This window comes from Polypterus senegalus, chromosome 9 (assembly GCF_016835505.1).
Source record: "Polypterus senegalus isolate Bchr_013 chromosome 9, ASM1683550v1, whole genome shotgun sequence".
NCBI classification, from domain to species: Eukaryota; Metazoa; Chordata; class Cladistia; order Polypteriformes; family Polypteridae; genus Polypterus; species Polypterus senegalus.
In genome coordinates this window covers 6,382,891-6,400,490 of record NC_053162.1, presented here as the reverse complement: position 1 = coordinate 6,400,490, position 17,600 = coordinate 6,382,891, and the positions used below count along the sequence as shown (strand labels likewise).

Sequence of the window (17,600 nt, the reverse complement as noted above, 5' to 3'; positions counted from 1 at the left end):
TCTACACAGCGTGTCTGGAGTAACTTGATGTCAACATTAGTGCAGGTGAAGCAAACAACTTATAAAAAAAGGTATCATTTGAAGGCAAAAAAACTCACATTTGATTGAATAAGTAAAGTTAAATTATATTACAACAGCGAAGCTCGATCTGACAAGCCTAATATGTGTATTAGGGTCATATGTAGGAGGGCTACCTGTACAAGGCTGGCCATGTTATAAATCTGATGCTTCCTGGGCCATAAATTTGAAGTGAGAATATAATGTTATGCTAGGGAATCAGAACCTATCCATTTAATACTGGGGACATTGATGGATCCAAGCCTAAATGGGTCACTGGCTGAAAGAAATGTAAGTGTTTATGTGATAGGATGAATTAGTGAATAACTCCTGGCAACTGAGAGGAGACAATTCAGTCCTTCAGACTTGTTTATCTACAGTGAATATAGAAGGTATTCAGACTCCCATCACTTCCTGCACACTTCATTGTGTTGTAGATTTAATTTTTAATGGATAAATTTGCCATTTGGATACACTTGCCCATCAAGCTGCACTCAATAACTCAATAAAAGTTTAATGAAAGGTTTGCATATTTTTTAAACATCAAAAAACTGAAATATCTCATTTATAAAAGAATTCAGACCCTTTGTTGCACCCCAAATTTATTTATTTAATGGATGGACTGATAGTATATGTGTGCATGTCGCATCCCAGCTAATTCTAATTTTTCTTTACAGTATTTCAAGGCTCTGAATAGCCAACCTGACACGGGAAAGACCTACAGAGGTGAGCCCCCTTTCTTTTTCTCTCTTTCAATTTCTTTCTTTCTTTCTTTGTATTTGATGGGACACTGTTCGCATATGTGTTCAAAGTTTGCTTCTTTAAACCACCTTCTTCCCTGGGTTTTTTTTTTTTTGCACATTTTATTATGTTGTAGGACAAAGTGGACATTGCCCATTTCATTAGGTTTTTTTTAGTGGCACACAAGGCCTATTTCAATAGGGGAGCATAAATCCAGCTTCACCCTGTGAGGGTGCAGGTCAGCCCCACATTACTACATTTGAACCTGCTACTGCCGATAACGTACCAGAGGACGAGCCAGCGGATGAGGACACGACACACAAAGCAAGTGGTTGGGGAGAAAAGTGTTCAGTGTTCATTAAAACCCAATAAGTACAGTGTTCAATAAATAATTAATCCATTAAAAACAAGGTGAAAGTTAAAAAGTTCAACACAAGAGAAGTCCTCCACTTGAACCTGGAGCAACAACAGTGATAACGCCACACAACATCTGTGTTATGTTTGTTTGATTGTCTGTCTTGTGTCCTGCCATCTTTCTTTATATACCGTATATACTCGCATTTAAGTTCTCCCGTGGATAAGACTTTACCGTATAATTTCTGGTATTTTATAATGTCAGTCGTATAAGTTGAATGTGGAAACCTCACACTACTGGTCTAAGAGATTATGATATGCTAATGGCCGCCTGAGAGAGTAACCACGTAGCACACTGCCTTTTTTTTTTTTTGTAAATGTAATACCCAAACTATTCCGAAGCGACGTTTGCACTGTTTTGTGTTTTTTGTATCTCGCCCCCTAATAAGCCTTTTTCGTAAGAGCATCCCTTATCTACAAAAGAGCATTCGATCAGAAGAAAATACGAAGCTGGTTTTAAATTAAAAGTTGTTGAAGTGGTGAAAAAAGTTGGTGGGAGATTGGAGGAAGCAAGAAGATTTTTAAAAAATAATTTTATTTTTGAATGGGTGTATAAGTCGGGATCTGATTTTTATGATGGATTTTTCGGAGTTCAAGACCCGACTTATACACGAGTATATACGGTACATATTTTCTACCTGACTCCTCTCTTCTGTCTCATCCTTTTTTATCAATACATTCTCTACTAATTACCAGAACTGAGATGCTTTTCTTTTCCTGCATTGTGAAGCACTCCAAGGACATTCCTGTGTAGGTTTTGGTTGTGTGTTATATTCATAGTGACAGCAAATGTCAATTAAGGATTAAGTTTTTGGAGTCAAACCGTGGCATACAGAAATGTTGGCTCCCCTAAAAAGTGTTTTCTAATGTTACCAGGATATAAATGATGCTCGCACATCTTGTTTCACGATGCCCGTAGCGCTAATTTACATGCATAAAAAGACCAATTTGATCGACCTAATTTAGTTTTTTTGTTATCAGTGGATACCTTAAAGTCAAAACACTCTTTGTCTGCTGCTTGCCTCTTTCTTCATGGCTGTGTGCTCTGGTTCCTTTCACTGTTTCCCTTTGCTTATATGTCGTTGAAGCCAGTGCTCCAAGTTGTGAATTAAACTCTTTTCTGTGGAACCAACAGAAATGGAGAAAAACTGTGGAAAGTTTCTAAAATTGTAGCCTCAGTAATGAGCCTGCAATGCAATGCATTGTTTAGATAGCGGGTACAACATGAATTGGGAGTAGAAGCATTGCCTGCTGTTTTGTGGAGCAGATGTTCTACCTTGTATGTTGTAATGTTGCCAGAAAGCTACACTAAGTTACAGTGGATGTTGCCTGCCTGCTATTTCTGCTTTAAAACATTTAAAGAAATTTTTAACCCCATATCATTTTTTTTCTTTATCTTTACTGTGTCTCCCAGGGGCAGACCGGGAACTGCCAACAGTCCGACAGCTTATGGTAACATTTCTGCAAAACCACAGCCAAGAAGACTGGCCTCCTGCTTGCCCTCCACTAGAACCCTCCAGGTACTGTTCCTAGTGTACACATAATTCATTTGTGTAATATTTTTTTTTTAATTTTGGAGCATCTTCGCTCATTACTAAGAGCTGCTTCCCCATTAATCTAGCAGTCTAAATTTAAGGCCTGCACCTCTTGGTTGTCTGTATGGAGTTTGCATTTCATGCCACCAGACCTGTTGATTTACAAATTTTTGCATGAGTAGTTTTTGATATACATATATTTAAATATACATCTACACCCACAAAGGCACAATTAAGCACATGCTCAAAAAAAATTCTAAATGGAGGTAACTGACAGCTGGTCCACCCTACAAGAGAATATGCTGGATGTTCAAGAGAAAGACGTGGATGTGTGCTTGCACATACATACATACATACATACATACAGTGCCCTCCACAAACTGCAGGCTCCAAAGATAGAAGCAAGCCTAGGTATCTTATGCCTGCACTAATAAAGCAGTGGAACACATCTGAGTAATCACAAACCCCTATGATACCAGCAGACTACTTTCACCGTTCCAGTTTCATAAACTCTGAAGCGTTTGCTTGCTGGGGTTTGGCATATCCAGTTATATCACAACAATGTCTGAAACCAAGTCCAAGAGTTTCTGTAGTGTTTCTTTTTCTTCTACTTCAAAACAAAAACAAGCATATCTGAGTTTTCATGACTTCCCAGTTGATAAATTCATAAAGAAGAAATGGACTCACATACTAAGACACAAAGAAGCTTCAGCATTTCGTGTTAATCGAGGTAGCCCTTTTGTATGTAGCCTGCATTTTACTGAGAATGACTGTCTGTCTTCCATCTGTACATCGTAAGCATCTCAAAATCAGTGCTGTCCCATCACACTTTAAGTGGAGTGGCTGGGGTGACGGAAAACAAGGACAGCTTTCTGTGTATGACCAAGCAGAGAGTCGTCTGGGAAATGATTTTCAGGGTGTTATTTCTGATGTGCCACTCAAAACGCAAGAGACGGACACAGAAAAAGTGTGTGATACTAAAGTTGACAGATCACAATTACAGTTGTGCTTGAAAGTTTGTGAACCCTTTAGAATTTTCAATATTTCTGCATAAATATGACCTAAAACATTATCAGATTTTCACTCAAGTCCTAAAAGTAGATAAAGAGAAACCAGTTAAACAAATGAGACAAATATATTCTACTTGGTCATTTATTTATTGAGGAAAATGATCGAATATTACATATTTGTGAGTGGCAAAAGTATGTGAACCTCTCGGATTAGCAGTTAGTTTGAAGGTGAAATTTGAGTCGGGTGTTTTCAATCAATGGGATGCCAATCAGGTGTGAGTGGGCACCCTGTGTTATTTAAAGAACAGGATCTATCAAAGTCTGCTCTTCACAACACATGTTTGTGGAAGTGTATCATGGCACGAACAAAGGAGATTTCTGAGGACCTCACAAAAAGGGTTGTTGATGCTCATCAGGCTGAAAAAGGTTACAAAACCATCTCTAAAGAGTTTGGACTCCACCAATCCACAGTCAGACAGATTGTTTACAAATTCAAGACCATTGTTACCCTCCCTAGGAGTGGTCGACCAGCAAAGATCACTCCAAGAGCAAGGAGTGTAATAGTCGGCGAGGTCACAAAGGACCCCAGGGTAACTTCTAAGTAACTGAAGGCCTCTCACATTGGCTAATGTTCATGTTCATGAGTCCACCATCAGGAGAACGCTGAACAACAATGGTGTGCATGGCAGGGTTGCAAGGAGAAAGCCACTGCTCTCCAAAAAAACATTGCTGCTCGTCTGCAGTTTGCTAAAGATCACGTGGACAAACCAGAAGGCTACTGGAAGAATGTTTTGTGGATGGTTTGGGCCTGTTTTGCTGCATCAGGGCCAGGACGGCTTGCCTTCATTGATGGAACAATGAATTCTGAATTATATCAGAGAATTCTAAAGGAAAATGTCAGTACATCTGTCCATGAACTGAATCTCAAGAGAATGTGAGTCATGCAGCAAGACAACGACCTTAAAAACACAAGTCGTACCAAAGAATGGTTAAAGAAGAATAAAGTGAATGTTTTGGAATGGCCAAGTCAAAGTCCTGACCTTAATCAAATCGAAATGTTGTGGAAGGGATCTGAATTGAGCAGCTCATGTGAGGAGACCCGCCAACATCCCAGAGTTGAAGCTGTTCTGTATGAAGGAATGGACGGAAATTCCTCCAAGCCGGTTGTGCAGGAATGATCAGAAGTTACCAGAAATGTTTAGTAAGGGGGGTCACACCATATACTGAAAGCAAAGGTTCACATACTTTTGCCACTCACAAATATGCAATTTTTGATCATTTTCCTTCATAAATAAATAACCAGGTATAATATTTTTGTCTCATTTGTTTAACTAGTTTCTCTTTATCTACTTTTAGAACTTGAGTGAAAATCTGATGATGTTTTAGATCATATTTATGCAGAAATATAGAAAATTTTAAAGGGTTCCCAAACTTTCAAGCACAACTATATGTGCATCCTCCTTGTTTTAATATATTTTTTTAATGTAATCTTTATTAAAACTCCACTGCACCACTTATGTTATTAACAGGGAATCGGCAGTCCAAGGGCTAATACAAATATAATACTGATATTCAATACTTCAGTACTCAGTAACAGACACTAAGTTGGAGCGTTGGAGAAACTCTCTAACAAGAGTAGCTGATGGAAGTTGGGAACAAAGTTCAATTTGCTCTCGAGTTTCCTTCCAAGCACGCGGAGTTTCAGAAACTCTGGAGCACTTGTGTGTTGTGTTCACCTTCCGGATGTAACAGGTGGGCACTGGTCCAAACCTTGAATCCTCTCGAGGCAGTTCTGATAATCCATGCAAAGCAGTGTAGATCACGGATTGTGGTGCAGTTTCTTTTAATGATTCAGCAGTAGACATCAATGCCAAGTTAGGGAAGGGTCCTGAAATAAGCAAATTATAGTAACCTCCAGACAGAATAATACCTGAGGAGTTATATAAAACACCACCAAAATTAACAAAGATAAATGACAATTTGTACAGTGATGTGCAAATACTCTTGCCAGGCACTTTTGGTTTTCTGATTATCAACTGGTCCAGGGACTTTGGCAGAATTCCTTCATGCAAATTGAACAATTGCATTAAATAAATTAGATAATGTAAAACAAAGAGTTAATTTATACTATCACATTAACCTATGCAAAATACCCGAGTCCTTGGCCGATGCGAGGTCTGCAGACAGCTAGTACATGGGAACTGGTGATGGGGCTGTCTGAATTTTCATCATATTAAAATGTGCACACTGGAAGAGCAAGGCAACCATGCTTTCCCTGCAGCACATGAGCATGACATGCTGTTTAACTGCACAGGCTCATCAATCTGTATAGTGACCTACAGGTGGACAGGGAAGCTGTGAAACTACAAGGCATGGAAGGAAATATTTATTATAACAAAATAGCAGTTTCCTGTGGCTTCACTTGCGTATTTGTGAAACAGGAGAAACTTTAAAAATCAATAAACAACCAGGTATCGCTAGCTAAGTGTAGCCAAGGTGCACTCCAAAACGTGGCTAGAGGTAGACCGATTCGAACGGAGGCTGGTGCGTGAATGAGAAGGGCTCTGCCTGGCTCCCCACTCCTGACGTCACGCTTCCCCTCCCTTCGGGCCGCAGCCTCTCTCTCAGATTACCGCAAATAAATCGCTCCTGCAAGAGAGTGTAACAGAACAAGTATATAAGATATCTGCAACCACAGTAAATAAATGTTAAAACATGACAGGATAACTGTAACAAATAGGTATGTACGATTTCTGCATCCGCAGTGAATAAATGTCAACAGACCACTGTATAACAGAACATGTAAGGTTAGCTTAGACAACTGCTAGACCAAACCTGTAGGGAATGTGGTTCCTCTCTTTTCCTCATGAATCTGTGACACCTACATCTTACCATTACCTTCATTTTCAACATGTTTCATATTAAACATTTACAAATGAAAATCGCTCCATTCATAAATTAGCATGCCATATGCTAGCTAGCAAAACCGCATTAACAAGAGAGCACATACCTTCACAGTTGAAAAGATAGTTTTCATGAAATTATGTGCATCAATTTTGAAGTTGTTTAGATGACGACACGTTGCACTCCACTAATTGTGTAAATTACGCCATGGTCAGTTTGAGAAGATTTTTGAGGGAACAGCTGAACAGCAGTCCCAATCACTCCATTGTGTTTGCTGACCACTATTCAACAGGGTTGCAGGAAGTCATCATAAATAACTGTGACAACGGCCTATTGTCCTAGACATTATGGTGCCCTGAAATGGGGGGGGGGGTGCAATGGAGGAAAGGGGTTGTGTGATTGAAATGTCTGTAGAACCCCTTAAATTAAAGTCTGCCGTGTGCACTTTGAATTGTTTGATTTGTAATTTTAAACTGTGGAGCACAGGAGGAAATCAAGGAAAAATGTGTCTTTGTTCCAAACATTATGGAGGGCACTGTACACATAGGTCTATTAAAGTCGATGTGCATTGAGGGGCATTAAGGCACCTCTGTACCTGTTTGTCCATCTGTGTAGCTTTTTTCCACATTTGACCCAGTGTGTTTAGTTTCAAATTAAATGTTATTAAGGTCGTTCACTGTTCATTTTGCTCTACCCTTATTTCTTCAAATATTACACAATTTAATGTACTTGATTGTATATTATTGTATTGTAAAATTCATTGTAAAGTTATTTACATGGAAGTACTGTATGGACCTGGTATGTGTATCATTCCTTAAATAAAGTCACTCATTTTATGTGGAGAATAAAACGGTGAACCATTTTTAAAATACTTTGCTGGTAACATTTATGTCCTACGTCTTCTTTTTAACACTAGAATTACCAAAGCCTATGAAAAACTCGTAAATCCGGCCCACCTTAAATCCCTTCGCACCTCTCCATCAGTGTCTTTTTGTCTTGTAAACGTGCCGATCAAGACAAGCAGCCTACTATTCCTTCCCCAACCGCAGAACTACCACAAAGTTCTCCCAGTTCCAGCCTTTATTATCTGGGAGTGAAGTGCTGGAGTTTTAGAATAGAAATAATAGATCGTTATTTGGAACACATGCATTTCATGTGTGTTCTGTTTCTACAATAATCTGTGTAAACACATCGTTAAAACAAACGTTTTTTATATTTTAGTAATAAATGACAAAATGTAGGCAAATTGTATAATGTGCAAAGATCAAACAAACACTTTCACAAAAGGTTCAAGGATGATGCAACAGCTTCCATGGCGTAGCGGTAAGAATTGCTGACTTATAATGAAGAGTCCCCTGTTCGATCCTGACTGCCTCGTATATTTACCGTTTTGATTAGTGAGCTGCTCTTGTTAATATTATACAATAAACACATACATTTGATTTGAGCCTGTAACAGCCACTGTAAATGTATAGTACTTGTAAAAATTTACCTTTTTTTTTCACTTTTATTCTCTCAAGTCACGATCACGATACATACTACCGCCCCCCTGGGATCCGATGATGTTACTTTTTATCTAAAACTGGGAATAACTGCAGATGGGAGTGGTGTTTTGAGGCAATCGAATTGGAAATTCTGTTTTATTGAGTGTTCCTGCTAATGCTAAATTAGCATGCGCCTTATGGTCCATGATGTCAAAGCCGCACTGACATAAAAAACAGAGACATAGGTATATAAGATATTTGGAATTATTCATATTATGACCTGTATAGTACATTTTGTAAAACACTGTGGCACGGATGCAATATTATTCATATTCACTCGTGTACCTTCTTGCGCTTGTAATCAGTGACCGCAGCCTGCTGTTCCATCCCCCACCGCCGCAGTACGGGCACAAAGTTCTCCCAGCTCATGCCTTGATTATGTGGGAGTGAAGTTCTGGAGTTTTAGAGTGGAAATAATAGGTCGTTATTTGGAGCACATGTATTTAATGTGTGTTCTGTTTCTACAATCTATGTAAACACATCATTAAAACAAACGTTTTTCATATTTTAGTAATAAATGACAAAATGTAGATATAAACTATATAATATGTAAAGCTTGAAGGCGAAAGATCAAATAACCATTTTCACAAAAGATTCAAGGACAATACAACAGCAGCTTCCATGGCGTAGTGGCAAGAATTGCTGACTTGCAATCAAGAGTCCCCCGATTCGATCCTGACTGCCGCATATATTTACCGTTTTGATTAGTGAGCAGCTCTTATCTCTCTATTATTAAATAAAATCCTGGAGAGAAACAGTAGGGCAACGATACGTGATCTTATAAGATCACGGAAGACACTTAAAAGACCCACGAGACTAAAGAGATTGGCCACAGAGCGTCTCGCGGGGACCTTAAACATGAGACTTTGTGCCAAGAGACTGACCCAGGACCATCTCATGATGACCTAGAACATGAGATTCTTGCAAGACACACCCTACTTACAACCAAATAACAGCACGGGGAGGAACACACTCGGTCGTGTTTTGGCTTTGAGCACACAGAGATCCAGGGCTCTCAGCATATATAAAGCGTATAAGGACAATGCGTTATAAATGAAACTTGGACAACTAAGCGAGGAAAAAAGAAGCGCGGAGAAAACGGACTCAAAAGCGTTGGAGAGATAAAAAAAGAAAAAGAATAATCTCTGTGCAAATTCAGGAAATAAGGAAAGTAATTATCAGCCTGGAACAAGTGGAATTAGGGGGGGGGGATGAAGCGAGTCCAATCAGGACATTGGCGCTATACGCATGCAGAGCTGGTGAGAGATAATGAAAACTGGAATTCAAAAGACTCTTAAAAACACATAAAGAGCAAGATACAGAATATGAAAGCAGAAAAAAATGACAGTGTCAAAACAAAGAAAGTAAACATCACATTAATGCAAAGAAAGAGAAATTATTACTCTGAGAAATAACGAAAAGGTGAATATAGTTCGAATATATGGACATAGGTGATATGTCAGAAGTATGTGAATATTGTAAGGCTTTGAAGTTTTAAGTTAAGAGAATTTCAAAAACGGAGTTTACCTCGCATGCATTTTTTGGTTACTTTACAAAAAAATATTAGCTGCTGCTAATGATCATTTTGTCTGTGCTGAAATTCCGAACGGAGAAACCTATCCTAAATTATGATACAAAGTCATTAAACAAATGTCTCACTGACCTCATTAAAAAACAAAAACGGGTGAAGCAAGCAGAGGACGAAGCCCCCTAGTTGTTATTATACAATAAACACATACATTTGATTTGCGTATGTAACAGCCACTGTAAATATATAGCACTTGTAAAAGTTAGTTTTGTTTTTTTGTTTCACTTTTATTTTGAGGGGACAGCAAATTTACACTGTTGTACAAGCTGTACACGGGCTACTTTACATTGTATCAAAGTTCATGGGACAACACTGAAGATATGACAAAGATATAATAAATTATTTACAAAAATTTGAGGTGTGTACTCACTTTTATGAGATACTGCATGTTTGTCTCCGCACCCTCCAGTGCTGCACTGACAGCATGCACCAGAAGGCGTGACCTTATTCAGTGTGAGCAGGGGCACGCAGGTGGCCGGTTGCTTGTGCTATTAACCAGCTTGACCTGGCGGTGATCAATGCACACGTACTGGGCAAGACATGTACGAAGTCCACTGAGAAAAGAAGAACGTTAATGGCTCACCTTGCAAAGGAACATTCTTTCCTCTATGTCCTGGAGTCCTGGGCAAGATCGGGGCGGGGGTATGTAGTCACTGATTACAAAGGCAAAAAGGTACGGGAGCGAATATGAATAATGTTGCATCCGTGCCACGATGTTTTCAGAAATGTGCTATACAGATCATAAAATGAATGATTCCAAATATCATATATGCCTATGGCTCTGTTTTTTTTTTTTTTTTTGACATCATGGACCATAAGGCGCATACTAATTCAGCGTAAGCAGAAACACTCAATAAAACAATTTCCAGTTCGATTGTCTCAAAACACCACTCACATCTACAGTTATTCCCAGTTTCAGATAAAAAGTAACCGCATCGGATCTCAGGGGACGGTAGTATGTATCGTGATCGTGACTGGGAGAATAAAAGTGAAAAAAAAAAAGGTAACTTTTACAAGTACTATACATTTACAGTGACTGTTACAGGCGCAAATCGAACGTGTTTATTGTATAATATTAACAATAAGAGCAGCTCACTAATCAAAAAGGTAAATATACGAGGCAGTCAGGATTGAATGGGGGACTCCTATAAGTCAGCGATTTTTACTGCTACTCCACGGAAGCTGTTGCATCATCCTAGAACCTTTTGTGAAAGTGTGTGTTTGATCTTTGCACTTCAGGCTTTACACATTATATAGTATGTCTACATTTTGTCTTTTATTACTAAAATATGAAATACGTTTCTGTTTTAACGATGCGTTTACACAGATTATTGTAGAAACGGAACACACATGAAATGCATGTGTTCCAAATAATCTATTATTTCCATTCTAAAACTCCAGCAGTTCACTCACTCCCAGATAATGAAGGCTGGAACTGAGAGAACTTTGTGGCTGTTCTGCAGTGGTTGGGGAAGGAATAGTAGGCTGCATGACTTGATTGGCACATTTACAAGACAAAAGACACAGACAGAGAGGTGCTAAGGGATTTAAGGTGGGCCGGATTTACAAGTTTTTTTTTTGTAGGCTTTGGTAATTCTTAGTGTTAAAACCATTTTGTTTGTTTTCTCTCAAGGGCTCTTGAAATTCTTTCCTTGCTCGGTCAGAAGTCTCACCAGTACACTGCTGTCATCTTTGAGGATGAGAAATCTTTTGTGGGACGTGAGGTAAGAACCCAAAAAAGTGCCGCTCAGCATGGCTAATAAGTTAGTAAGTGTAATACAGTACTATGATGGGTCAGCACAGTGGTAAATTCTTCAAAGCTGTTGATTTTAAAAAAACCCAAGACTAAGTTCCATCTTTCTTCCTAGCTTTGTGGAGTTAGCACGTTCTCTTTCTGTTCGTGTGGGCGATTCTTAACAACTTGTAGGTGTTCTGGTTTAGTTTGAGTGGTGACTCTAAACGCAGTTTATTATTGAATCTAACTTTGAAAGTATCACATCCAGGATAGGAATCTGACTTTGCCACCCTTTTTGTTTTAAGACATTTTTAATTTATCTACAGTGTGAACAGTTGCGAGTCCTAGAAGACCACACACATACACAGCTCATCTGCCACCTTGAGACATTCCCCCTGTGGCTAGAAGAGCACCTGTTACGTTGATATTTGCCATGTAACTTGTCTATACATGTCTTTCATGCAAATTAAACAAGGAAACAAACATCCTGTCTTGGTATACATTGTTCTTTCTGACTTAATTGAAGTGGTGTTTACGGTGGTTGTGTCATTAGTTTTAAACCTATGTGTCTGGAGCTATGAAAACTGAGACTTGTGTTCCTTTGCCTTACAGGTGATTTTGGACCTGATGCCATACGAGGGTCTAAAAGTGACCCGAGTTGCTGAGCCAGATAAGATTGTGCGAGAGAAGTTAGGAATCGAGTCTTTTCCTTCAGGGTATCTCTTTAGTCCTGATGGCTCACATGGACTCATTGATGTGTAAGTGTCCTAGTTCCTGAATGTGCAGTTTATTTGTCTATTGATAAACACAAATAGAGTTTCATTGTGCTCATTAATGTCTAAAACCATTTTACAGGCTGAGTTGCCTTTTTTTGGAGTAGCAATATACCACCTCACTGATCCACCAGTCTGGGTTTGTTTTAGAAGGGTTTTGTAGAAAGCAGACTATTAATCCCAACAAGCTTGCCAGTTCTATTCATCGAATATCTTAAAAATAACAATCAATCAAAGTCCTAATCGCCACCAAAATAATTACTACATGTTAAGGGTTCTCTGTATAGGAAACGTTCTGAATTTTGTGTAATTTACCCTTTAACATGCTTACACATGTGTCTCTGTATTCTTATTGAAATAACACTAGAAATCTGCTGTATTATGTTCATAATTCTGAAAATATGGAATTGTCACCTGTTAAGTCACCATTTGCTTTAAGGCAGGGGTCCCCAACTCCGGTGCTGGAGGGCACCTGTGGCTGCAGGTTTTCATTCTAACCCTTTTTTTAATTAGTGACCTGTTTTTGCTCCTAATGAACTTCTTTTGAATTAATTTTATTTGAGTTGCTATTGAAGACTCAGACCCCTTAATTGTTTTTTCCTTAATTAGCAGCCAAACAATAATGAGATACAAAATTTAGCCAAAACATGAGAAGTAAACTGTGTCCATCGTACAATATCTGAAAATAAAGAAAGGTGGAGGTCTCAGGAACGTTGATCTGCTCAGGTCCCCAAATCATTTTGACAGAGCTCTTAGAAAAGAGAAAATCAAAAGTTTCAGAAATGCCTGCTAATGCACCACGAGAGCAGCACCACACCATGGAATTAAGGCAAGAATTTAATTAACAGCAAGAATTGGAGCCTAATTTAAGCAATTGGTTGGAGTGAAATTGGTTGGAGTTTGTGGCCCTGACTTAGTTGGTCTTCTGTTGGCTCCCTCACTTCACATTTCATTTCTGTTTGGGTGCCGTTTAAGGAAAGAAACTAAGCAATTGAGAGGAATGATGAAGTTCAGGGGAACAAATCTTAAAAAAAACAAGTCAATTAAAATGAATTCAAAAGAAGTTAATTAGCAGCAACAACAGTGAACTAATTAAGGGTTAGAATGAGGCCCTCCAGGACCAGAGTTGGGGATCCCTGCTTTAAGGAATAATGCACCAAAAAAAGGTTTGTGTTTTTTTTGCTTTCCCATATAGATTGTAGAAAAAACATTAATCTCATACTTTCATGCAGAACGGAGATTAAGTTTCCAATAGATTAGGCATCTATGGAGACCAGCGCCAGATAACAGCAATTTCAAAAGCTTCCATGAAAAATGTTTTGTATTAGTTTTGCCCATATCAATTTTTCCAATGCATATGCTCACAACATCCCAAACGCATGCATTTTTACTAAAATCTTGTTAAATAACCTAATACTCATGTACAAAAATGTACTTTGATTTAACACAACTAAGCATTTGAACTTACTTTATCATGAATTACTCTTCCTATAAGTATTTGTTACATTTTCACAAAAGTCACTATGTCTCTGGGTTCTTTTGCAATTGGTGGACAAGAAATGTCCCAAAACAAATACCTTAGTCTGTTAACCCTGTTTGACATGTTGACCCTGCAATGCTCATCCCTGCGGCTCCTCAACACTGATAGGCTACGTGCTTCTGGGACAATGATTTGCACTCATTCGCATTTCCTTCAGCTTCACTTATTTTTCCACCACTGTAAGGGCTGCACAAAGCGTCTCTTATGTGTCCTTTCAGGACTTGAAATATGTAGGAAAGTAGTTGCCAGTAGTTTCCTAACCCCTTGGCAACTACTGGTGCCAGTAAACACAATGTTGTTTCAGCTAGGCAATAACAAAGTTTATTTTATCCATCCATCCATCCTCTTCCATTTATCCGAGGTCGGGTCACGGGGGCAGCAGCTTGAGCAGATACCCCCAGACTTCCCTCTCCCCGGTCACTTCTTCTAGCTCTTCCGGGGGAATCCCAAGGCGTTTTCAGGCCAGCCGAGAGACATAGTACCTCCATCGTGTCCTGGGGGGGTTCCCCGGGGCCTCCTTCCAGTTAGGTGTGCAAGGAACACCTCACCAGGGAGGCGTCCAGGAGGCATCCTGATCAGATGCTCCGATGCGGAGGAGCAGCGGCTCTACTCTGAGCCGCCTCCCGGATGACTGAGCTTCTCACCCGATCTTTAATGGAAAGCCCAGACACCCTGCGGAGGAAACTCATTTCGGCCGCTTGTATTCACGATCTCGTTCTTTCGGTCACTACCCATAGCTCATGACCATAGGCGAGGGTAGGAACGTAGATCGACTGGTAAATTGAGAGCTTTGCCTTACGGCTCAGCTCCTTTTTCACCACGGCACACCGATGCAGAGCCTGCATCACTGTGGACGCTGCACTAATCCGCCTGTCGATCTCACGCTCCATTCTTCCCTCACTCGTGAACAAGACCCTGAGATACTTGAACACCTCCACTTGGGGCAGGATCTCACTCCCAACCCTGATAGGGCACTCCACCCTTTTCCGGTTGAGGACCATGGTCTCAGATTTGAAGGTGGTGATTCCCATCCCAGCCGCTTTACACATTCAGCTGCGAACTGATTCAGAGAGAGTTGAAGATCACAGCCTGATGAAGCAAACAGGACAACATCATCTGCAAAAAGCAGTAACCCAATCCCGAGTCCACCAAACCGGACCCCCTCAACACGCTGGCTGCGCAGGGACAGAATCGGTGACAAAGGGCAGCCCTGGCAGAGTCCAATTCTCACTGGAAACGTGTTTATTTTATGTCAACATATTTATAGCTTTATACTTTGCGGAGAAAATGGACATATCAAACACTAGGAGTTTAAGTAAAAGATACAACCTGAGCGACTTTCAAATCAAAGTCATACAGAAGCTTTGTATCAGGTGGTAGTGGGTCAGCGTGAGGATATGCAGCATTATTCATAATGGCACTCAGTTTTGTTTCCAGTATCTCCTTTGCTATGACCTCCAGGGGCCCAGAGTATGTCCCCTAACTGAGCCTGTTATTTTAATTAGCTTGTTGATTCATCTTGAAGTGATGTTACCAGCCCAGCACCACAGCGTAGAAATTTACACTTACTATCACAAGAGTTGTAGAAGTTGTGAAGGATGTCACTTACCATATTAAAGGAATATAGTCTCCTAAGGAAGAACAACCTACTCTGCCCTTTTTTCTATAGTTCCTCTGTGTTCCGAGACCAGTCCAACCAGTCATAGATGTGGAACCCCCAAGTACTTGTAGGAGTGGACCACTTCTACATCCACTCCCTGAATATTTACTGGACATGGAGGCTGTTAGGTGTGGCGAAAGTCAATAAGCAGTTCCTTAGTTTTGCTGACAGTTCTCTTTGCACCAAGAAACACATTTCTGCACTTGATTCCTCTTCTGTTTCCTCCCCCTTATCAATACACACATTCATCTGAGAATTTCTACAAGTGACATGACTTGACCTCTGAGGTGTACAGAATGAAGAGAAAAGGTGACAAGCCTGTTCCTTCTGATACTCCGGTGTTGCTCACACAGTCCCTGAGTTTCACAAACTACTGTACAGTCTGCCTAACAGACAGTCCATTACCCAGGACACCATAGGCTCATCCCGCGTATCTCTGAGTGTATCTGTTAGCAGTGGTCACTGGATGGTAGTGAAAGCATTGGGGATAATAAAAAAACCTGGAAATCAACAAATGCAGTGCTACCAGCTTTGTCATGGTGAGAATAAGGTAAGAGACTAACCTGGACACAGCCCTAGAGCTACACACATACACCCCTAAGCCATTCACAAAGGGACCTATACGGAGTGCCTAATCAACCCAAATAGCATGTGTTTGGGTTTTAGGAGGAAAACTAGCATAATCAGAAACCGTGCTTGCAGTGCAACCAAATTACAGGCGGTTCTTTTTTAGTTTTTACTGTGATGCACTAGCATTTGATCAAAGAATGGAAGTATGGTGGCTTCCTCGTGAAGAGCCATAAAGAAAGGACCACTAAACAAGCACATGTGATAGAAGGGTGGTTGTCCATGTAATGCTGAACAGCGCGACTCAGTGACAATCCATCGAAGTTTGCCCCTGTTTAACCTGCAGCACTAATCCCCCATGAAATTATGAATGGGGCAAAATACACAGTGACTTGCGAAGAGGTGATGTGTTTTTTTTCCCCCCACATGAAATTTTAGGATTACAGTGTTAATGGTATTCTAAGTTGAAATTGAAAGAGCACTACTCAGAAACTAACATAGGGAAAACATGCAGCAGAAAGGGTCCGGGTGTGGTAAATGAGCTCATGACACTTGAACTGCACCTTTAAGGATGAGACACTCTGTGGACAGCTCAGTTTGCCATAAGGGGATTTATCTTGGAAAGTTAAGAGGAGAAAGAGAAAACAACACACAAATATGGAAAACCCAAAATAGAAGCCACCTACCGAGAGCTGGATTTTAGCCCAGCGTGTCTCAGCAGTGGGATCTTTTGCATTTTTTTTTCTGCAGTGCCTAACCATTTTCCTGGTAGGCATTTTTATTTGGAATTTTCTTTCTGCAACCATCGTCCTTTCCCAGGACTATAAAAACTTTAAACCTGTTGAATTGGGTTAATCATTGCAATTTTATCCCACACTTAATTCTAGGAATATGTTTTTTTTTGTGTTGTGAAGTAATAATCGTTTTTTGTATGTGATGTTGTTAAATTATTATTTTTTTTTTATATATATAATTATTCACGTTACTGATCCCAGAGTACTGGTTTAGGAATTTTGGAGAGTGGCTGAAATTAGGATGACTGCTGGTCTCTGAACAGTGTTTTTATTCATATTATATTTTACTATGAGTGAGACATTATCTGATCATTTGGGTCTGTATGTAGTCTGACTTCGAGGAAATGGGAAAGAAGTCAATATGACTCAGAAATTACATTTCAGCAGTTGTACATTTCCTGTTGCACTGCAAGAGTATTGTGAAGTCGTGCATTTTGGCAGGAAGTCAACATGCAGATCACCAGAATAAGAATTCATACACTATGAAAGAAGTAAACAAATGACATCTGGAACAACTACTTAGTCATAGCCACTGCCATTTGTTGTCTGTGCTTGCATTTGGGACAAAAAAGATGGGCACCTTGTAAACACTGGAGAGCACCACCTTTGCATTACATAACATTACACAACTGTACATATATTCTTCTTTTTTTTTTTTTTCTTCTTTTATTTTGCAATTGACCACCTTAAATACCTTTTATACCACTCATGATTGGACACTCCTGTCTATGAAGTTCA

The 17,600-nt window shown here is 39.7% G+C and overlaps 1 protein-coding gene across 1 annotated transcript in view; it reads left to right on the top strand.

The window, feature by feature from the left end:
• qsox2 (quiescin Q6 sulfhydryl oxidase 2) overlaps positions 1–17,600 on the top strand; it is a 105,786-nt gene that overhangs the window by 36,465 nt on the left and 51,721 nt on the right. The window contains exons 3-6 of the mRNA XM_039762641.1: positions 735–783; positions 2,627–2,732; positions 11,427–11,517; positions 12,141–12,286. Of these exons, the coding sequence (XP_039618575.1) occupies positions 735–783; positions 2,627–2,732; positions 11,427–11,517; positions 12,141–12,286 (392 nt within the window). The remainder of the gene's footprint in view (positions 1–734; positions 784–2,626; positions 2,733–11,426; positions 11,518–12,140; positions 12,287–17,600) is intronic.